Raw genomic sequence first — 22,486 nt, 5'->3', positions numbered from 1 at the left:
GCGCGCTGGAGGGCCGGGAGCGCGCTCACGCGACGGGAGGGTGAGGCAGCTGGGCCGGGGCCGCGACCCTGGGAACCCGGAGCTCGCCGGGCCCCAGCCTCCGGATTCTGTCCTGGAAGCCCGAGCCTCGCGAGTCCCGCCCCGCGGCGAGTGCGCGGCGGAGAGCGAGGCGAGTCCCACGGCCCCGGCCTCCTCCCCGGTATCCCCAAGCCTGCCGGCGCCGCGCCGCGAGCCTGCCTTCCCCGTGAGCTCACTTCCTCCCCGGCGGCTCCCGGAACCGCTCCCGGCCGGCGCGCGGGCCTGGGCCGCTGGGCCTGCTCCGAGCTCCTGAGCTCTGCTCGGGCTGAAGTCAGCGAGCTACGAGGGGGTTGGCCGGGAGGAGAGGAGAAGTCGAAACTTCTGGAAAGAGAGGAAACGGCTTCATTCGTGGCCCAACTCAGAGCGCGGGCCGAGGCCGCCCGCTGCCCCTGACTCGGCCCGGAAGCCGTCCTTCTTTCCGTCCTTCTTTCTTTCTTTTTATTCTTTTCTTCTTTCTCCTCCGCCCCTGGTCCCCTAGTTTCTCCTTTAGTTTTAACCTGTGTTTTAAAAACTCATAGGCAGGCACGTTAAAAAAGTAATTTCGCATGTTAAAAGTCGGCAGCGGCGGAGGGAGAATTACAGATAGGCTTGGATTTAATTAGCTGGTAATTCTCCTCTCCTGCCCCCTTAATTAAACGGAGATTCTAGTGGTGCTTCAGGGCCCACAAGCGACTATGACAAGCATATTTTACCTTGACATTAAAATGCTGTCCCCGGGGCGTAATCCAAGACCGGGCTCCATTTATTCGGATTTCGAACTTGAGCTCTGAGGCCTGAACACTGCTCCCCAGCCCTGGAAGGATGGCTTGTGGGCGCTGTTTAGTTTCTCTGCTGATTTTTCATTTTGTCCGGTTCTGTTTCTGAGGCTTCAGGAAGGACTGCCCATGGCTCCCAAGGACTCTCAGTATCCAACCGGACCGCCTCCAGCCTCAGACCCCACCGAGACCCACGCCCAGAGAATGAAAGAATATTTTTAAAAGCGTGAATGTGGGCAGAACCAAGAACCACCTCTTGGTTCCGCCACGCAGAGGGGAGCCCGAACAGAATCTTCAGGCGGGACAGCTGACCGCATCTGGCGGCGGTGCGGGTGGACTGTTTCCCTGTAGAATCCAGCAGCCCGGTTTCGTGTTTCGTGACCGCGCCATGTCTCTCCTCCCGCGCTCTCCTCTCCCCCACCTCGCCTTTCTCTGTCGCAGTGATCGACCAGCCTCCCTTCCTCTGGGATTCCCTACGAATCGTTACTAGTCCCCTGGCCCGACCACAGCCCCTCTCCGGCCCAGGGGTGCAGCCGCCCGGAACCCGGTACCCTCCTGACAACTTCCAGGCTCTAAGAGAATCGCGTGTCCGTGTTGTCACCAGGTCCACCAGCGCTTTTGATGAGAGCTGCTTCGCTTTTGGAAACATCACTCCCTCTTTTTTCCCAAGACAGAAGAATTTCTTCTCCTGGACTGGCTTAAACACAGACACACGGACACAGACAGACACACACACACACACACATGACAAAGTATCTGTGTTGTGAAAACATCAGCATCTAACAGCTGTCTTGGAGTCCAGTAAAGACTTTCAAGAAATATGAAGATAGGCCTCCAGTAACCCACCCCCAGATTATCATTTCTCTGGCAACCTTTCTTCCCTCCTGGTCCTCTACATCATTTTTTTTTCCTTCAAAACTTTTCCTACCACCACCTCCTCCTTATTTATACCTTCATCTTTCTTAAAGGAGAGATCCCTGGAAATAACTATCTAAGGAGAGCAGAGGAACCCACCACCCCCAGTTTCACTCATTAGTGGCACATGCTGGCCAGGAACCAGCAGCATCTTTGAGTCTGAGTCTTCTCATCCGTAAGAAGGGGTTAGAACTCCCAAGACCCATTTCCATTCTTAAATGCTATACTGTTAAGACAAAACTTTTTTCTGTATTTCTGAACGATTGAAGATTATATATATATATATATATATATATATAATGCATACACACATATTCCAATAATGTCCTGTGTCAAGAAGAGGAGGACATTTTAAACTTCTGCCAGTGTCCTCTTTGGCCCTCCCAGACCAGCCTTCCCTGCAGGCATGAAAAGACCCTCAGGGTGGAGAACACCAGGGGTAGGTCTCCTGATCACAGCCACCATCCAAGACCACTTATGGTCACATGACTCATTAGGACCCTTAATCCTCATCTGACCTGCCGATTCAAGCACCGCCAGTGAAACCTCATAAAACTGGTCAAGAGGCTGGCCAACATATGCACACATTAATTAGAGTTTTGTGAGCCTTAGGATTCCAGTCTGATGAACAGCTCCAGAGCTGTAGAGGGCAGGGGTTTGGGGTCCTTTTTGCCTACCAATGCCCTTTGGTCTTACCAGGACATCATTTGAACTCAGTGGGTGATCTGAAAGCTACCCCCCTTCAGAAGGTGGCTTAACCACAGTAACTAAGGCTAAAACCTGGCAGTGGGTCCCTAAGAGGGACAGGCAGGAATCTGTTCAGAGGAGGAAAAGAGAATCAGTAGTGAGCTTTTATTGTTATTATTGCATCTAGTATTACTATGAGAGAGGGGCAGGGAGAATCCCAAAGTGAAAGAAGAGATTTTTGGCATTAATGGAAGGCGTGGATACTTAGCAATCCTGTCCCTGAAAACACACACACACACACACACACACACACACACACACACTCACAGTAATAGCTATAGATGCTTTCAATCCCACTGACAAGGATAAGGGAAGGCATGGTGGGGAGGAGTTTGGGCTTGAGCCAATTTAGCAACTGCAGTTCTGGCCAGGTACCAAGAAGTCACAGAACACCCCAGATAGCAGAACTGGCCCCATCTCTGGCAGGGGCCCCTGTGCATGGCACTTTTCCTACAAGGCATGTCTTCTTCTCCATCTGCATCTGCCTCCTAGATAGACGATGGTCAGGGTCAGTCACTGTTGGACAGCAAGACCACTTGGCCTCTCTGAGAACTGCCCTGATAAAACTGACGTAACTGGAGGTGCCATCTGCTCTGTATAGGGAGCAATTAACCCTGGCTTTATTTTTGTCTCATTGAATTGTAAAGGACAAAACGCCTGAGGTCTATCAAGTCTACATATACTAACTTATTACACTGCAGGATTTATCTCAGCTGTTTTAAAATACAGGTGCATTTCCCAGTCACTTCCCTGCCACCCTCCACTGCATTTATAACCCATTCAAAATATCTGCAGGCTAGAACATGGCAAAACCTCTCTGAAAGGAGGAAGTTTATTTGTGATTTCCTTGGTACATAACAGTTTAGTCCTTTTAAATTTGACTGGGTGTGTGTGTGTCACATTTGGGGACACATCAAAAAGGGAGAAGCCACATTCCTACAGTTCTAAATTTGATAATGCCACTCTTTCTGCTTGCTTTTCTTCCTTTCCTTCTTCCCCTTTGTCTTACTCTTTGGATTCAGCAACAGAGAAAAGACAATCCAGTTTGGAGCCTTAGGGATCATTTGTTCTGCATGTGCCCTGTCTTCCCTTTCCCAGATATTTTAAAATTGCAATTGGGAGGCATCTCACACTCTAACCAGATTTGAGCCTCTTCAAGTTCTTCAAAGCTTCCAGGGATCTGCCCCCATCCTCCAATCCCTCCTGATCAGCAGAACAGATACAAATGGAGTAACTTGCAGCCTTCCAGATCCATAGCAGTTCTACTCCTATTTGCTTTCTATGCATTAGGAAGCTCTGGAGGAATATGCAAGAAATTAATAACAATGAGAAAGAAACTGGACAGATAGAGAAAGGCTATTCACACAGACATTTTGTATATTTTTGAACCATGAGAATGGTACTGCGAATTCATGAGAAGTGAACTGATCAGGGCATATATGAGAGACATTAGGTGTTGAGTACACTGAGACATGATATCACATCTTGAGGATCTAGAGGCCATCTATGGAGAATATGGGATTGAAAAACATGTAATAAAACTTTCTGTTTTGCTCAATGGGTCATAAGTTGGAAATCTGACTAGAAAATAATATTTTAATGCAGAAGTATAAAACTTTAGGTGAGGCAGAATGTACACTACTCCTCTCCTGTTCTCAGATGGGAATATTTGCCAATTGAAAGCCATTTGCCCCTCCAGTTAAGCCAGGTTACTAGAAACACTGACTTGCAGGACTGGCCAAACCCTCAATCCTAAGTGGAAAGGCTGAGCTAGAACACAACTGAAGAGGAAAGATTGATGCTTCCTAATAGATGCTTGAAAGTGGACAATTTCTTGTAACGGAGGACAAGACCCTTCCCTAGAAATGGCTGCCTGTCAGCCTACTCCCGCCTTACCCCTCTCAGGGTGGGCTGAACACTTCACCCTAGGACATCTGCCCATTTCCCTAGGCTTTAACCAGCTGCAAAAGTTCTTGTGAGTCAAATTCTACTCAGGAAGCCTAAATCAAAAAGAGAGTAAAAATTCCCTTAGTGATGTTAACTCAGAAACGAACGGATCAACTAAGCAGTGAGTTGAACAATCAACCCACTCCACCCCCAGATCATTAAATGGTCCCTGGATGCCAAAAAACCCTTTAAGTTAGACTGCCTTGCTCTTTAAAAAATATGCAAATACGGATAAACAACAAGCCCCTACTGTATAGCACAAGGAATGCTATTCAATATCCTGTGATAAACCATAATGGAAAAGAATATGAAAAAGAATATATATGTATAACTGACTCACTTTGCCGTACAGCAGAAATTAACACAACATTGTAAATCAACTATACTTCAATAAAAAATTTTAAATATGCAAATAACTGCACGCCCACTGGGGACCCATCCCATCAGCTCACACTAGAGTTTACACCATCTGCAGTTTTTCTGGTGGCATTAGCTCCCGCTAGTAAACAACTTAAACCATTCCTGTGGCAAAGGTCAACTGCAAAATGAAAGGGACTTAGAAAACTTTTATGTAAAGCTATGGTATACGGAAAATCACAAGGGGGATTATCTTCGTTCTACCCACTCGTGTTAATAAACAATCCTCCCCCAAACACAAAATCGGACCCTCTTTTCCTCATGAAAACAGGTGGTTAACTATGTAATTTCTAAGGAGGAAGTCGGTTATATCGAAAAATGGGAGAGATTTCTGAAGAGGGACTAGTAGAAAGAGCAGGGCAATGTTTTTGAGACCCCCAAAGGTGGTATTTGGGGGAAACGGTAGGGCAGGAAGGAAGGGGAGGGAGTTGAAAGAGTCCTTGGTTTCCCCTTCTGTTTGTGGCCGTTGGAATATATGGAGCCAGGGTTTTCCAAAGATGACAAGGGATAGAAAGTACAATTCTCCCCCCTCCCCCCTCCCAGGCAGGCCTTCCCCCAAATGAAGATATATCTTCAGGCTGGAGGCTTTTCCTCCTTCCACAGGGAATGAGCCGAGGTCACTTGGAACAAAGTCTCAACATTTAGTTAAAAATAGCAGAGTGATTATGGAAGCAGCAAAAGGAGTCAAGGTATCTGTGCTAAAAAAACCCTTCAATCTCAGGTCTGGCCGGCAGTGGGAATATCCAAACGGGTTCTTTATATTTCACGTTTTATAGACAGTCTTTTCCCTAAAGGATATACTTTCATTAGGTCTTAAATGCACCAGCAGATGAGAGAGAGGCAGAAGGTGTGCACGCGCGCGCGCGGATCAGCGGGGTCTTGGTGGGAGGCGGCGTCCCGGCGTGGGGCTCCGTGCCACCCACTCCTGCGGGCGGAGGTCAGGGACCGCGAGTGAAAGCAGCCTTTGGAGACGCTTCCTCTCTGCTGCTTCGCTTTCTTAGTTCTTACGTTTCCGGTGGGTCCACCGAATCTTCTAACTGCCCAAGGTCCAAGCATTTACTCACCACAGGCCACAGAGGGGTGGGGGAAATGACGTGCCTTTTCAAGAGAGTTTGTTAAAATTTTCACTCGGTGAAGTTTACTTGTTGCGGCCTCAGGGCCAGAGCCTAGGAGGGAGGAAAATGGGGTTTTCTGGCGACTTTCACTTCCCACTGGACCGGGTTGGAGAGGTTTACCTCCCCCCAGCATCCAAGGACTGCGACTAGGTGCCCTGCTCCAGACAGGAGAGGGCTCTGCAGACGGGAATCGCCCGTCGCCGACAGCCACTTTGGCTTCTTTCAGCCAATTTCTCTAAGTGAGTCGGAGTTATACGCAACCAGCATCAGTTCACCGCCTATATCGAGTCCCGGAGAATTGAATCCGCAGCACTGATCTCACACTTAGAAGTTGGTACCAGTTTTGAAATTATTGTAAAATGCCACCTGGATGATATATCGTCTGTCTAGGCCAGATTAGCAAGCCACGAGCGCATACTCTATGTTTAAATCACACCCCGAAACGCGGAGAAAATGTTTCAATAGGGATCTACACGCAACAGAGGGAAACTGGAGCAATAATTATTTCCCTCTTTTTTGATTTCCTGTTTCTAAAGAAAGCATTGGTATCAAGGACGAGTTAGGTAATGTGAACTAAAAGGCTAGCAGGTCGCTGTCGTTTAAGCCCAATCACAGTTCGTAGTTCAAGGAAAACTGCCTTTAATTGACACCGTGTATATATTCCTCTGCTACTCTCGGGCTCCCCAGGCAGGGACGCCCCCAAGAGTATTTATTTCTAGGGCTGGAAACAAAACAACTAACCCGGTCTGCTGCGTAAGAGAGCGTTCCAAGATGGACTGCCGGAGAAAGGCTTTTTGACCCCTGTGGAAATTAGTCATATTGACAGACGCCCGGGGAAGGTAAATTACCCCGCGCGCTGACGTTACGCAGAAGCGCGCCCGGTTGCGCCTCCGCCGCGGCGCCCGCCGGGCCAGAGGCTCTCAGTTGGTTTCTCCAGATTCAGACAAAGCCCCGCTCTGCTTCTCTGGGCCTGGGATTTCAACGTGAAGGCGATGGAGAGAGCGGTAAAAAGATGCTAGAGAGGGCAACAGAAAACCAAAAAAGTGGAGGGGAAGAGAAAATGCTGTGCGCCCGTGGCACGGGCAAGCTGGATGGAGACCCGGAGTAAAGGAGCAGAGTCCGCAGGAGAGGGAGGGAGGAAGGAGGCGGGAGGGAGAGGGCCGCGCGGCTCCCGGCTCCCAGGTCCGCCACTTGGGAGGTCCCGGCCCCAGCGCAGGCCCGGCCAAACGTCCCCCCGGGAGGCTCGCGGATCGGGCGGGGTCGCAATTACACCTCGGCTCCAGGCGAGGACTTAAAAACCAAGTGGCTGGGGCTGCAGTCTGGAAACAAGGCCCTGCGGTCATCGTGGGGGCGGGGGGGCGGGCCCGTGCACTGAAAACTTTTACAGGGCATGTGGGTACAAGAAAAAAAAAAAACCCCAAATAAACCACTTTCATCCAGCGTGGGCCGTGAAAATAAAAGCTGCCTTCTGAAGGGGGCGAGCGGGAGTTTTGAAATGCAGTGTGTGTTTTGCTCTTGTATAAAGAGTTTTGTGATTTTACCTGATAACCAGGGGGAATGGTAGGGGAAATAATTGAGAGATTTTTTTTTTCCGGGAGAGGGTTGTAATAGAGGTTCACAGGTTTCTCCCAAATCATCTTGTGTCCCCGGACTGCAAACAACTGCATACATCCATATGGATCATTATACACAGTGTGGCGGGACCCTGCGAGACCGGGCTATTGTTGACATAAAATAGGATCTAGCGGTCCTACCTCTTTGCTTTCTCAGATTGAGTCTGCAGAGAGGGAAGAATGGAGAGCGTGAAAAGCGTGGCATCTGATTTTACCAGAGATTGGACCCGAAGGCTTGGCTACAGAAGGCCCGGGTCAGGGCGCAAAGACAAGGCGAAAGTCGCCCAGAGGCTGCCGGGCGGGCGCCCAGCTAAGCCCGAGCCGGGCCCTCGAGGTGCAGAAGGCGGTCCCTCCAGGGCAGGCCGGGGCTGGGGGTGGCCGCCAGCTCTCCCCCACCGCCAGCACCTTGGGCCTCGCGTCTGCGGTATTTTTAGCTCCTCTCTCGGTTCCATAGAGACTCTTTTGAAAGCCAAACTGAGGCTCTCCAAGCTGGGAGGGGTGGTGTGGGAGTACGTGGAGGCGGCTGCATGGGTATTTTGATGGAGAGAGCAGTGTCTCTTTAAATTAAAGCAAAACTCGCTCTCTCCAGGTCTCTGTTCTTCCTTCCTTTTCTCTCTTTCGCCCCCGGCCCAGGCCCGTGGGAACACGCCGAGTGCCCCAGTTAAGAGGATCGTGGGGTAGGGATGGGTGGGGTCTAGAAATCCGAGCAGAATCGGGGTGCCGCGCGCGCTCCGCTCCGCCGTTCACCCCCTTCTCCAGGCCTAGGCACCCTCGGGAGGGGCCGGCACCGGGCTAGGAATCTCCATCGTCTCTGAGGAGGTAGCGACGGGGCTGTTTAATTTTTAAATAAAGGTTTAACATAAGTCCAAATGTTTCTGCAACGGAGTTTCCAACGCCATGTGTGTCCAGGAATGAGAAACTTGGGGCCCGGACCTGCAGCCGGCCGCTCTCAAGTGGGCGGATGTAGATTGCGCGGAAAGCTGGGACGCGCTGCGCCCCCTTTCACCTGGGCGATGCCCCAGTCCAACTTCCGCCGCCGCATCTCCCCACGCCGGATCACGCGGAGCACCGGAGGCTCGCGAGGCGGCCTGCACGCCCTTCCCGGTCCCGGAGGCAGCCCCCGCCCCCTTCCCGGGCTTGGCGCGGCCCCTGAAATTGCCGGGGCTGGCGGGACGGCGCTCCGCCGGGGAAAACGGGCCAGGGAAGCAGGAGGCCAGGCTGGGTGCTCTCCGCTTCCTCCTAAGGTTCAATCCTCGCGGCCCCCACCCCCCAGCTTTCCCCGTGCCGTCCACCCCGGCTGCCTGGGGCGCTCCGAGTTGCCCCCAAGTTTCAGACGCCGCGCCCCTACCCACCGGATTGCCTTCGGGACCCCTTGGTGCTGAGTCGACGGCGCGGCGCTGGGCCGGGCGAACGGGAACCACCAGGCCCGCCAGGTCTGCGCTCTTAGCAGCCGGGTAGCCCTTCGGGTCGAAGATGCTCAGAGGAGAAGGAAGTGCAGAGAAAAAAGAAGGGGCGGGGGAGCCTAACCTACAGGCACGCACGCGAAACCAACTTTGGGGTTGGACTTTTTCAGTTTCACACGAAGCGACCTGGAGTATCTGGAGAAGGTTTTTGAAGACGTTTAGCAGGGAGGGTGAGTTTTCTGCTGAGAAACTCAATCTGCCATACAGTAGCGGCCCCATCTGGGATCTGTCACTGCTGACAGCACCACAGGGCACAGCCGTGATCTTCTGCATAGCCTGCACTCCCCGAAATACCCTCCTTAATCAAAGGATGTCTGCGCGCCGAGGCTCAGCTGACCGCGCCGGGAGCAGAGCGGCCGGCGAATTCCACCCCCTCCCCCCGCCCGTCCCCTCCCCACGGACAGAGCCCCGGCCCCTCTGTCTTCCCAGCACATTAATTAAAAGCGGAAAATAGACAGAGGCTGATGTCATTGCTCTCAGAAGATCATAAACGTAAAAGAGTCATCCTGTGAGAATCCCTGAAAATGACTTTAATGAATAATTTCAGAGACAGTTATGGCTTTGGGTGATTACTGAGGGAGAATATGAAAACCAGATTTGCAAAGGGAGGGCGATGGTCAGGCGGCTTGGCGGACACTTTCTCCCAGTAAAACCGCACCAGTTTTCCTTCGTCGCCAAGTTCCTACTTACAGACTTAGCCTCCGTTTTCTTCTTCAAAACTAAAAGGAACAAACACACGTTTTTTGTTTCCTGCGTTTCTGCCTTATCCTAAAGACAAAATGTCAGCTCAAGGCAACAACAACTCACTTTAAGTAGAAGGCAGTCATGCACTGGCCTAGTGGTCACTGGCTTCCATCTTTCCAGAAGGAGGTATTTACTGCCATCTTAATTTAGAATGATACCTTTTTTGGCCTCTTCTCTAGGCAATGTACTTAAGGAAGGTTGAAAACTCTCTTTGCCCGAGTAAGTGCACTGTTTGTTCTGAGTCCTTTCAGCGGGGGGAGCGAGCAAACAAGCAAGCAGCAAATGACCCCACGTCCTACAGAAAAATCTGCAGGTCTCCCTGACTCTTTAGTCCTTGCTCACCATTGAACGGAAAGATGATTTGGTGCTACAAGGAATGACATTTTGAAACCCTCCATCTGCTCACAGGGAAATATCAGGTTGAGTCTGGTTGTTCAGGATTAGTTGTGCATTAAATATACTATTTGAGAAAGCGGGGTTGTAAGTTGGGATGGGGGGAGTCTGGTGAGTACCCTATGATCCTTTATGTAAATGACTCAGCTGCCTGCAAGCCTGCCTCCTTTGCTTAGAAATATACACAGGGATTCTCTGGGCCCGTGGACCACATTGATTCATTGCATTTAATTCCAGTAAAAGTTCATTTATGCTAAGTGCAAGTGCATGGGAAGAAGCAATGTGGTTTTGTTGTTGTTGCTGTTGTTAGTTTTGTCTGTTTGTGAGTGGTCTGAATGACTCAGAAAACTGCCTATTTGCCTGAGCGGTCTCCACCATTCAGGCAGAACCTGGAGAAGCCACTAACCAGCGCTGTGGGAAACTACTTCTTGCAGCGATCCCCCCCTCTAGGAGCTCAGATAGGCCCCTCCTCCTCCAGTTATTATGGATTCAGTCTCTAAAAGCCTCTTTCTCTATCCCCACCCCGCCCCCATATTTCCTCTCCCCTCTGCTGGGGATAGGGGTGTGTGGGAGGGGATAGGGGGCGCTAAGCTCTCTCAGTGTGATGCTTTCACAGACTTAGGAGGAGAGGGTTCTCTTCCCTTCTAGATTACAAGACAACACTTTGGAAGTTGCCGTATTGAGTGGCCTCAAAGAATCGAGGAGGGGTGAACATTTGGGACGTTTTCTCGACCGGATCCCCTGTTTATTTTAGATACTCTTGGCTGCCCAAATAGATCTTATCACTACGCTCAAATCATGGGCTATGACTTCTTTTCCCTCTAGCTAAGTTATCTGTAGCTTCTGAGTAAACAATCAGCTCGGCCTTTGCAGCCTGTGCCGAAATAAATAGCAGCTTCTGGCTTTGCTTTGAATCCTTGCCGTTGCCCAGTTAAATCAAGGTGTGGGACTGATCCATGATATGGCCAATTCTCTCCCAGTAGACACTATAAATAATGCAGGCCTCACCCTCCCCGGAGAAAGCCATCTCCATGCGGACCCATCCATTGTTCCACATGGGCCTTTGAGAGAGTGCCAAGGTCGAGGGGCTGGCTGCAGTGGGTGTGTGTGGCCTCAGGAAGTGGTTCCGGAATCCCGTAGGGGAGTTTTGAAAACTGCAGACTTCAGGTCTCACCCCTGACTGGCTGAATCAGAATTTCTGGTAGAGGTGGGGGCTGAATTTATATCTTTATCAGGTTCTTCGGGGATTTTGGATCACTAGGTAAGTGTGGGAAGCTCCGACCCAAACGGTTCTGGAGTTGGATTCATCCCAAAGACCAGGCCAGTGCCCCAGGGCACAAGAGTTGGAGGTCAGGAGTGTCGTCCTCCCACCCAGTAATTGTACAAATATACCCAGCCTCTGCTCTGGGCACTGAGACATAGTAGGAGACAAAGCTGCCGCCGGGCAACCTTGCCCTTGCAGGATGTCAGGGTTTGTGTCAAGGACAACTCCTGAGGGGGAGGGGGAGGCAGAAGAGGGTCCAGAGCCTCTGCTTCTCAGATCCTTTGGGCTGTAATAGCAGGTGCAAAGACGGAGGCGTGGAGGGACATCCTGTTGCATAACCAGCGTCTGCCCGGCCGCCCCGCTAGGCAGAAACTCCCACTATTTTGGCTCGAGGGCTGTAGGGGCCAAGCGGATGCCAGTACCAGGAGAGCGGCCCTAAGAGCCCCCTGGATCCCTAAGAGCCACCTCCTCCTGGCAGCCCGGCCAGCATGGGCATGGTTGCAGGGGCCGCAGCTGTTGGTGTAGGAGAGCAGTATCCCGGCCCAGGGATAGCAGAGGACCGCAGTTGGTCAGGGCCAGACGTAGGAGCCTTTTCCAGGCCGGATTCACCAGATGCAGTGAGTTGGAAAACTTAAAGTGGGGAGGGGGCCCGTAGAGACGTTCCCCGGCCACACCTCACCTCCAACAAGGAAAACAAAACGTCTTCTGGACTAAAAATACATATTGAGAAAGTCCCCGCGCGCAGGCGGGCGGCGCGTTCCAGCTGCCGGCCTGGCCCGGGAGGACTTGGCCGCGCGGTCGCCGATTACACCCAGCTCGGCTGGGATGGCTCCGAGCCGTCTGCCCTGACGTCAGCCAGGCTCCGGCCCCGCCGCGGCGAGATAGGCAGCGCGGCCGGGCGCGGGCGCGGCGCTAATCACTCCCAGATGGCCCTAATAGCGGAGATAAAGACGGACGGAGCGGCCGGGAATAAATTTGTAATCAGGGCTCTACCATCTGATCATCAAAGCGGCCCAACTGCCGGGAGAATTGGAAGGGAATGCGTGTGTAGGGGGGTCGGTTCTGGGGAGAGGCGGGGGGCGCGCTCCAGCAGGGAGCTGGCTTGGGCAGGGTGGCGGGGACAGGAGAGGAGGCTCGTCGGTGCGCCTGTGAGTCAGTGCCCCGCGCCCCTGGACCGCCACCAGCCGACCGGCCGCCGCCGGGGAGCTGAGTCTGGCCGGGCGGCACCCGCGGACCCACTGTGGGCAGTGCCTGCTTCCAGCCGTCCACCCCCAAACGTGGGATGGATTCCTCTCCCGGAGTTGCCCCTCTCCCCTCCTCTCTTGGCAAAGTGTTAAACAACACTTGGTCCCCCATCCCCCCGTGGACGTAAACCCGACAGCACAACTGGGCTTCCGGGGAAGAGGGCTTCTGGGGCCTCGGGGCCGCTCCAGGGTCTCTGACTCCGAGGGATGCGCGGGCTCCCACAGGCCCGAGGAGTCAGGCCCGGTCGAACGAAAGGGTCCCCTCAGGTCAACAGATCCGAAAGAGACAGGCGGCGCCTAGGGTCCAGATGCAGCCCTCCCCGGGGCACACGCCCCAAGCCTCCTTTCCTCATCGTCTCCGCTTGGCACCTACCACCAGTCTGGTCTCCAAATCCAGGCGCGTGGGTGGGACTCGCGGGCAGGGAGCACGCAGGGCAGCCGTGGGGGAGAAAACCGCCGGCCACACGCGCAGCGCGAGACGCGCAGTTTCCTTAAAGCTGCAGGAAGAGCTGAGCCGTTTCCTGCGCTCCGTAGAGCCGCTTTACAATTGCAGTGCCGGCTGTTGTGGCATCCTGTGCCCAGTTTACGGCCCCCCGCACACACACCTGAGGCCCTCGCAGCCGGCTCGGGCTCTCGCTGCAAAACTAGTCTCGGAAGCAGCTCGCAGGCCTCCTCCGGCTGCCTGTGGCTTTGCCTCGAGATCACTCTCACCCGCAGCCCCCCTTCCTGCGAAATCCGCGTGCACGCAACTCACTCCTCTTGCTACCTTAACAACGGGGTGTGGGATACCAGCCCCGGACGGCGGCCAGCAGCGGCCCAGGTGAGGGGGCAGGGATGCAGCCACCCTCCTGTCCCGACTCTTGCACACTCGGTTTCCAAGGGGCCCGAAGGTTGTCGTCCCTGGCGCCACTGCTGCACTCACCTCACCGCGGAGACGACCAGGACGCCTGGTCCTACCGCCCCTGACGAGGGCAGCCTAGGTGAGAGGCCCACCTTTCCTAGATGCCCGCACCTACTGGCTAACCGACTGGGAGGATGGAGCTTCCCACCGTGCCCCCAGAGTGTGGCCCCGGGATTTAGAAGGCAAGAAGAACTCCAAGTGATCTTGCTGTCATCTTGGCACGTCGACCTGAAAAAAAAAAAAAAAGAAAGAAGAAAAAAAACCCAAAACAACTCTGAAAGCCACAGTAAGTGTCCTGCCTGGGGGGCGAAAAGTCCTGGAAAATTGGGGTTGGGAGAAGGGAGTGCTCGGGTCTCCCTCTGTCGAGTTTCCCAAATTACTTCCCAAGAAGGTGAGAATGGGTCTGTTGGAACACACACACACACACACACACACACACACACACACACACACACACACACACACACACACACACACACGGCGGCGAGCCCTCGCCCCGCCGGTGCTCCAGGGTTATCAGGCTCTCGCCCCGCGCGGCGGTCTGGGGCCGGGCCCTGACAACCAGATCCACCATCAATTTACCTTCCGCCGCCCCAGCTTCCCATTTAGCTTTTAACGTCAAATCCTGCATTTTTGTCGGCTCCGGCCTGTCTAGAGAGCTTGTGATTTCGCTGCAGGAGTGATTGCTTTTAACAAAATGGCAGCAACTGCATTATCCGAGCAATTAAAACAGAGGCCTTTTAGCCGGTCCCACAAGGCAGGAGCTTGGAAACTTTTTTTTTTTTTTTAAAGCAAAGAAGAAAGGGAGTTAAAAGAGAAAGAAACGTGTAGAAGAGAAAAGCATGGAAGCGTGGAAGAAACGCCTGCCTCGCCCACCACTCAGTGCCCTGGGTGGGACATGACGACGTGGGGCGGGAGGTGGGGTGGCACTGCGCACTGGGAGGGTGGGGACGTGCGGCGGCGGGAGTGACCGACAATCTGGGGTGTCTTGCTGCTGAAGCGTTCGGCCGGGTAGTGCGCTCGCCCAGTTAGGGCGTTCGGCACCCTGGCGTGTCGGGTCTGCCGGATGTCTGGCCCGTTGAGGTGGCCGCTGGGTTGGAACGTCCAGGTGGTGGAGATGTCGGGGCTGGGTGCTGCGGAGCCCAAGGAAGCGGGGCGGCGGGCGGGCAGGAGAGCGGGCGAGCAGCGCAGGGCCCAGGCCAGACAAAGAGGCCAGACCCGCGTTTCTGGAGCGCAGGTTTAGAAGCATGTGCAGCAGCCGGCGGCCTCGTAGCGAAGGTGCTGCCAGGGTCTTCTGGCTTCCTTTTGCTGGTGCTTAACAAACCAGAAAAAGTGTTAAAGCGGCAGCAATGCGTTAAGGCCCAGGTGGCGAGGAAGACCACAGCCAAGCCAGGCCCGCACCAGCCAACACAGGCACGTGAAGATAACTGCTCTGGGGCTCCTGTTTTGAAAACCTCACCGCCTCCACCACCGTGCACGCCACTACCTCGGTAAACTCTATCCCTCCGCCCCTAGGATCTGGAATCTTTCTCTCGAACGGATTAAAGTAAAAGGCGGCTGGAGGCGGGAGAGGGAGGGAGCCCCTCGGTCAAACGGACAGGGATCCCGAGAGTCACAGAAAATCAGGGCGCGCCTCCCTCCGCCCCCCAGCGTTATAAACAAAGGCAAGTGTCCGTAAACACAGCCCCGCGCCCACCATGTTGGCCCAGCGCCGGCTGACCCGAGGGGAGAAAGTTCAGATCGCTTTGGCCGAGTTGTTCTAACCCCGCGCCCTCGAGTCGGCGGCCGCCCGCAGCAGAACCCCGCAGCGCCGCTCGCCCGCCTCCCGCCCGGCGCTAGCGAATTCGCCGGCTGCCGGCGGTGGGCTCAGAGGCGGCACCCGCCAGAGTGGGACCCCTGGGATGGCGGGGGAGGGTCCGTGCCCGAGGCCGAGGTGAGAACATCACCCCGAGGATGGGTTCCAAGGTGGAAACCCTCTGGCCAGCCTCCCTAGCCCCAGATCTGTACACGCGGCGTTTCCTGAAGCAAACCGCTTTTTAATAAGTTTCGCCCTTCTTCCTCCCCCCTCCGCACCCCCCCATCCCTCCCTCCGCTCCCCCTCCCCGGCCTGCCGAGCCCTTTCCGGCACTCCAGCTTCTCCGACTCTTAGAGCAGAGATTCCGCTCTGGCCAAGCCCACGGGCAAAGGAAACCTCGGGGACTTCCTTCCGGGATGTGCCTGGGCTCCCGGAGCCCGAACCTCCGACGGGGGTCGGGGGGGAGTCCTGGCGGCTGAGAGCTGGGGACGGAGCCCCGGGCTGGCCTGGCCTGCGGCCGGGAGGACTTCAGACACTGCACAGTTAATATTGAGTTCCCTATAGCTCCTTGTAAATCTAGCGCCCACTCCACCCTCCCTCCCCCTTTAAATCTTCGGTCGCGTTCGCGATTTCTTACTTGACGTAGAATTCCTGGTTACCTAATCACGGACTTTTTTCCCCCGAAGGGCCTCCCCCTCCCCCGGCCTGCTCAGACCAGTCCCCCCTCTCCCCACCTACCCCCCCATCGAGACGACCAGCCAAAACCTCCTTTCTCCTGGTCTTTTCTTCCCTTTCTTGGATGAAAGCCCTATATTTTGAATTAAAAACTCTAGACTAGTTCCTGCGGCTGCAGTAACGCGTGGGTTTCTCCCCAAAACGACTTCAACCGAAAATGGCTCCTCAAACAAAAGCCCCCCCCCACCACCACCAATGGCATCTGGTTGATTTCAGGAAAAGAAGGACACCTTTCCACCTTCTGAGCAAACCACCCAGGCCTCTCTCCAGCCAGACCCTCCTTCCACAGCCCACTCAGTGCTCTCCTGGGGGCCAGGGGCAGAGGGAAGGGAGGCAGGACTCGATGGCGCCCAGGCCCTTTGGCAGGATTTTCACCAAGAACACTTCTCTTTAAAGGGCCTCCTCGCCAGCCCTGCGAGGCCGGGAGCTCACGTTGATGACTGGTCCGAACCACTGACTCTATCAAACAAAGTTAGAGGCAATCATGATAATTTAGTTTACTTCTGAATATTTTAAATATAATGAAAACAAGTATAACAGTTTTGTTTTCAAAACTCTTTTGAGGTATCCACCATTAAAAGATTGGGGTTTTGTAAAAAAACACACACAGTGGTTTATTGAATACTTACAACGTTTACACCTTCAATATTAATTAAATTCCACTTAGTTTTAGAGGACGGAAGTGCACAAAACAAGTAGCTGTTGGAAACATCTTCACATAGGGAACCACCACAGATGAAACGGCAGCACTAGATACCGACCCCAACGGAAATGTTAGCGGCCCCGTTTTCTGCTTTGAAATAAAACTTTATAATCCCCAGGAATATTTATATCCGAAGGCCAAGTATTAAAGATACACTTCACATACACACTATTGTCCGCTGTCTTTATCTGGAAGGGGTTGGGGAGAGGGCACCGCTGGTGTCTACACAGCCAGGAGGAAACATTCACAAACAGAGAATCTACGAGACGCCGGGATCCCTTACCACGCGGGAGTGTCCTCTTCATATTAAAATATGGAATGCTTTTCTTCAAATATCCACTTTGTTTTTGGAGGGGAAGGTGGGGAGCGGATGCCTCGAAGGGGGGCAAAGAGAGGGAGGCACATTGCACATAAATAAACCGGATGATCCAAATGCAGGAAGTCCTCAGAGCGGAGCGCGCGGAGCTTGCCCGGAGTCCTGGGTCTGCATCCGGCTCCTGGGCCCGGCTCGCACTCTCCTCCTCTTCTTCTTCTTCTTCTTCTCCTCCTCCTCTATCCTCTCCCTCCTCCTTCTCACTGCTTGAGCTCTAGGGCCCAGACGTGCTGCGGCCAGCCCGTCCGGCCTTTGGTTTTCTTGTCGTTGCTGCTTACTGTGCTTTTCAAGATTTCGTTCTGGGCAGAGGGGGAGGCGAGGGGGAGAAAAAGAGAAAGAGAGAATCAGAGAGGAGACCCGGTTCCACGCCACCCCCACTCTTCTTCCGGCCAAAGGAGAGAGTAAGAGAGCCAGCCAGGGATGACGTGTGGGATGCTTTCAAGTCCCAGCCCCGGCAGAAGAGCTACGGAGGCTGGCCGCTGCCCTAGCTCCCGCCCGGGGCCTCCAGACGCCGGCCGCGCTCAACTCCCGATCGGCAGGTTTATAAACAACCACCCGTTTTCATGTCGTTTATGGAGGAACCGGGGGCCTTCTCTCTAAATCCAGATGTAGGGGCGCGAGCGGGGGTCATCGCAGCCCCAGCTCCGCGCTCTAGGGAAGATGGGGTGAGGTGCCCCTGCCTTGGCCTGGGCCTGTCCGCATGCAGCTCGGCCTCCGGCTCGGTTCGGCAGTGCCTCTCCTTCCAAGGCCTCTGAAATCTCCGGTTACTCAGGGGACTGAGTAGCGACTAAAGCACCATAGGCCCCAGAGAAGAAAACCTCGACAAATGGGATAATTTTCCAGGCCCTTCGTGGCAATAGCCCTGCTCTGAACACCACTACCCTCTGGGCACCTGGTAGGAACTTGAGAAAACTAATTTTCAGTTATAATTTCCTGTTACTGTTAACAACAATTACAGTGACCAAGGTAATATTTACTATTTGTCTCAAAACGTACAGGCTCATGCAAACTAAACAAGAAATACGGTGAAGTATACTCATCCGGGAAGTCACATTTTAGTCTCACTGCCAAAGAGAAACTGCATTTTGAAGTTAAAAGTACTTATTTAATGTTTACCTTGACGTCTTCCCGGCACAGAAATCAGAACAAGCATAAGATTCTTAGGATCAGTGGCTGCCTCATTCTCAAGAGGGGGAAATGCGATCACTAGTGAAATAGTTGGCATCAAGCGCTTCTGAGCAACTTATTTTAGAAATATCTGAAAGCAAGATCGGATTGGAGGCCAAATGAAGGCTCTACAGGACAGGGAATGAGGGGTCCGGGCCAGTGCGATCGGGAGATCAAGCCGGACCCTGAGTCCGCGAGGCCCGCCCTGAGTGCCGGGGGGAGCGGCGATAACCCGCGGGTAAGATCACCAGCGCGAAGCATCCCTCTTAACCTCCTCCGCGTGCTGACACCCTCCCCCACCCCCTCCGCTTCTGCGGGAAACCATCCCGACCAGAACCTGGTGCAAGCAACCTTGGCTCAAGACGCAGCCAAAGAACGCGGAGTGCCGTTGCTCAGCCCAACTTTAAAGAGACCGGAATTCCCGGTCCCCCGTACCCCACTGCCCGCTGCCCCCTGGTACTGACCAGTTCCTTCTTCCTCTTCTCTTCTTTCACATCTGTCTTCTTGATCTCCGCCTTGAAGGCCTCCGCCTCGCCGTTCTGGTCGTCCTTGGCCAGCAGGTCCATGAGGTAGGCGATGTAGCTGGTGGCCAGGCGCAGCGTCTTGATTTTGGAGAGTTTGGTGTCGGCGGGCACGTTGGGGATGCACTCGCGCAGTTCAGCGAAGGCGCTGTTGATGCTCTGAGTCCTGCGCCGCTCCTTGCGGTTGGCGGTGCCCCGGCGCTTCACCGGGCGCGGCCCCCCCAGGACCGGGGGCCCGGCGCCCGGCGGCACCCCCCCGTAATGGGAGTGGTCCAGACCGGCGGCGCCGCTGGCGTACTCGGGGCTGTAGGACAGGGCCATGCTGTAGTCGGGGGGCGACATCTCGGGGTGGCCGATGAGCCAGCCATGGAAGTAGGGGTTCTCCTCGTGGCTGCAGCGGCTGGCGGCGGCGGCGGCAGCGGCGGCGGCGGCGGCGGCGAACGGATAGCCCTCATGGTGCACCACCGGGTGGTGGGGGAAGCCCCCCACCAGACTCATCTCGCTCTCCGCGCCCCTCCACGCGCCCCAGCGTGCGCACAGTCCCGCCGCGCCCTCGGCCCGGGGCCCCGCTCCGGCGCTCGGCGGCCTCCCCCACCCCCCAGCCCCCAGCCCCCGGGCGCCCCGGCCGGCCCGGCAGCCGCAGAGGGGGCTGCTGCAGCCCGGGCCCCGGCCCCCCGCCTGGCCCGCGGGGCCCGCCTCAGCAGCGCCGCGGCCGCCGGCTCCCCATAGGGCGCGGCGAGGTGGTCCCGGCACCGTGCGCCCCTGGCAGCCGCCGCCGCCGCCGCCGGCTCCCGCCTCGCTCCACGGCCCGCTCGCGGGCTTCTGCTTCCCGGGCGTCTGCGGGCAGGCACAGTCCTCTCGTGCTCATGCAAAGGTGCCCGGGCTCCGGCTGGGCTGCTCGGAGGAGTCGCCGGGCTCCGCGCCCCGGCCGCGCGCCCGGCGCCGCTGCTACTCGGAGTCCCGGGGCGAGTCCAAGCCGCGGCTGGAGGAGCCGGCGGGGTCGACTGCTCACTGTGAAGCTACCTCCATGCGACCCTCCCCTTCCCGCCCTTTCCCCTCCCCCCACCAGCCTGATCTGTGTTCTTGGGCGCTTATTGTTTTAATGAATTTTTGGTTGTTGTTGTTTTGGTCCTTGAATGTGATTTTAGCTGCGAGTAACGTGTCCCGCGCTCCTCTCGGGCTCCCTCGGAGGGTTTTCAGAGAGGTCTCAGTGCATCCATTTTCTCAGATCCTCTCCTTCTTTCGGGGGAAAGGATCTGGGCCCTGCAGGCGCCCTGGAGCGCGAAGGCTGCGGCTGGGGCTCGGAGGGGTCTGCGCGGCGGCCTTGGGAGCTCCCGGGCGGCGACGGCGGCGGTTCTCCGGGACTGGACACCGTGAGGGGAGCAAGAGGATTTTCCCAGCGAGATCTCCATGTACAGCTACATCTTTAGGGCCGCTCGGGTTAATATATGTCGTCAGAGGCTCCTCACGCCAATCCCGGGGCGGCGGGGGCGGCGCCTCGCGCTCTCTGCAATAAAACTTTTTGATGTTCTCCTTGCTAATTGCCGAGGTCCTCATCCAGGATTGGCTGCCCCTTCATAACCAGAAGATAATTAAAACGAGGGGGGGAGGGTTAAAAAAACTTTTTTATCAGCCGGAGGTTAATGCAAGTGTTTAACAGATGCTTCACTATTAAAATATTTTCCCCCCAAGTCTCAAATATCGAAGAATCTTAAACCAGGTACGGTATCACTCCGCTTTCTTTTCTGGTTAAAAAAAAAAAAAAAAAAAAGGAAGCAGATATTGCTTTTCGAAGTGTTTTGTAGGTAACCGAGGCAAGAAAACCAGAAGGCAGCGGGCGCAGTTCCGTGCGGGGCCGGGAGCAGAGGCGGCGGGCGGTCCCCACGGAGGCGCGTCTCCAGCCCAGGCGGGCGCGGGGCCCGGGGCCCGGGGCGCGGGGCGCGGCGGGGCACGGCTGCGGCTTTGACCTGGGCACGGTCTGGAAACGCCCGCCACAGCGTCGCTGGACTTACCCACCATCACGTTACCCAGGCCAGGGCCGTCTTGGGTAGCTCATGTTATTGTGGCTGCTTTTGGAGATCATGGTGGAGACCCCGGGACCGACGGCCAAGCCGATTATAAATACTTTTACTTCCATGTTCTTCAGGGACACCAGCCCCAGCGAAGGAAGACCTTGAGCTATTTCAAAGCGCAGACACCTCGATTCCCCGAATTTGTTGTGTGGCAGGTATCGGTGTTCCCCTGGTTTAACTAGCCAGTCTGGTAAGTAACTGAATATTTTTTACAGCGTGTTCTGAGCTTATTTTCCAGTTTTTATGAACAAATATATAAATACATCTCGACATTCCTGCCTCTCCCATAAAAGCGGGCATCTGTGGAAAGCAGGTTTAGTTATCGGAGGGGAACCATTAAACACCAGTTTAAGAGGCAGGCCGGGAGGACGGCTCGTGGATGTTTAGACTGCTGGCCTTGGTGATCTTGAACGCATTATAACCGAAAATGGATCTCCACTTGTAAGTCACCCGGCCGCAGGGTACCGGGGCCGCGGTGCCCCGAGCGGCGTGAGCGTCTCCAGAAAGCTCGCAGGAGGTTGGGGGTGGTGGTGGTGGTGGTGGACGGTGGCAGGAACTGAAATGATCCCCGGGGCTTGGCCAGGAGCCGCAAGGGGAGGCTGATGTGTAGCTGAGGATTCCGCCCAAAGGGTCGGTGTGGAAAAGGGTGTCTACAGGAGCCCGCGGGCCGTAAATTAGAGGGAGCCCACGCGGAGTGTGCAGGAGCCCGCGCTGAGCCTGGGACTTGCCGCTGGGCCTGGCGAGGGTCGCCCAGGGGAGACCAACTACGCTACCTTGGGCGTCGTCTCTGGCAGGCAGGCAGAGTCAGGCCCCAGGCCGCAAAGGGAGTCCCATCCAAAGGACTCAGCGAGCACAGTCCTTTTCTTGCCTGCTGCGTGCGTTTTGCGGGGTACACGGTTGGGGATGGAAGGCCAGGTCAGCACGAATAGAGGGCGGGGTTGGGGGGTACCCAACTCCTGAGCTGCCAGGGATTGGGGCAGCCGCCAGCCACTAACCCCAGAGCCCTGGGCAACAGCTTTGGGAAACATGTTTTAGGTTTTCGGTGGCCGGGCTGCAGGAGAGGGAAAGGAACCCAGGGAGGATCGTAGAAATCCAGTCTGGAAGTCCTCATGACGGCCCATTCAGTCCCTTCAGCAAGGGGTCAGTTTCCCTGGATGCCCCCAGCAGAGGTGTTAAGGCAGAGGACAGGAGGTGGGGAGTGGCTGAAACCAGACTGGTTGGTAAGTGCCCTTTGGGCTGAGAACAAAATAGCCACCTATAGCTTTGAACCCCCACCTTGGGTAGGTCTGCAGTTTTGAGCACAAGGAGAGTCTTTTAAAGACCTTGTTCTTCAAGGAAAGAATATAGGTAGTGTGGTCAGGGTTCTGTTTACATTATCACCAGGGGAGGCCAACCCTAAATGTGTAAATACTGGTAGTTCAGTCCTCTGACATTTGATACATTTTTAAAAAGTCTGTTTATAAAAACACATCTAGGCCTTGGGAGCAGGTAGACAAAGTAAGATGATTGCACCCTGGCTGGGAA

General features: G+C 55.0%; 1 protein-coding gene across 1 annotated transcript; it reads right to left on the bottom strand.

The window, feature by feature from the left end:
* Positions 1-16,598: 16,598 nt before the first annotated feature.
* On the bottom strand, positions 16,599-19,398 carry HAND2 (heart and neural crest derivatives expressed 2). Its single transcript, XM_067745352.1, has 2 exons — positions 18,834-19,398; positions 16,599-17,501 (listed from the first exon to the last, which is right to left on the bottom strand). Exons 1-2 carry the CDS (start codon positions 19,386-19,388, stop codon positions 17,403-17,405), a joined length of 654 nt encoding a protein of 217 aa, XP_067601453.1. The 5' UTR covers positions 19,389-19,398; the 3' UTR covers positions 16,599-17,402.
* Positions 19,399-22,486: the final 3,088 nt, after the last annotated feature.

Source organism: Pseudorca crassidens, chromosome 7, assembly GCF_039906515.1.
Source record: "Pseudorca crassidens isolate mPseCra1 chromosome 7, mPseCra1.hap1, whole genome shotgun sequence".
NCBI lineage: Eukaryota > Metazoa > Chordata > Mammalia > Artiodactyla > Delphinidae > Pseudorca > Pseudorca crassidens.
Note: the sequence above shows the minus strand (reverse complement) of the source record. Positions and strands in the feature narration are given on the sequence as shown.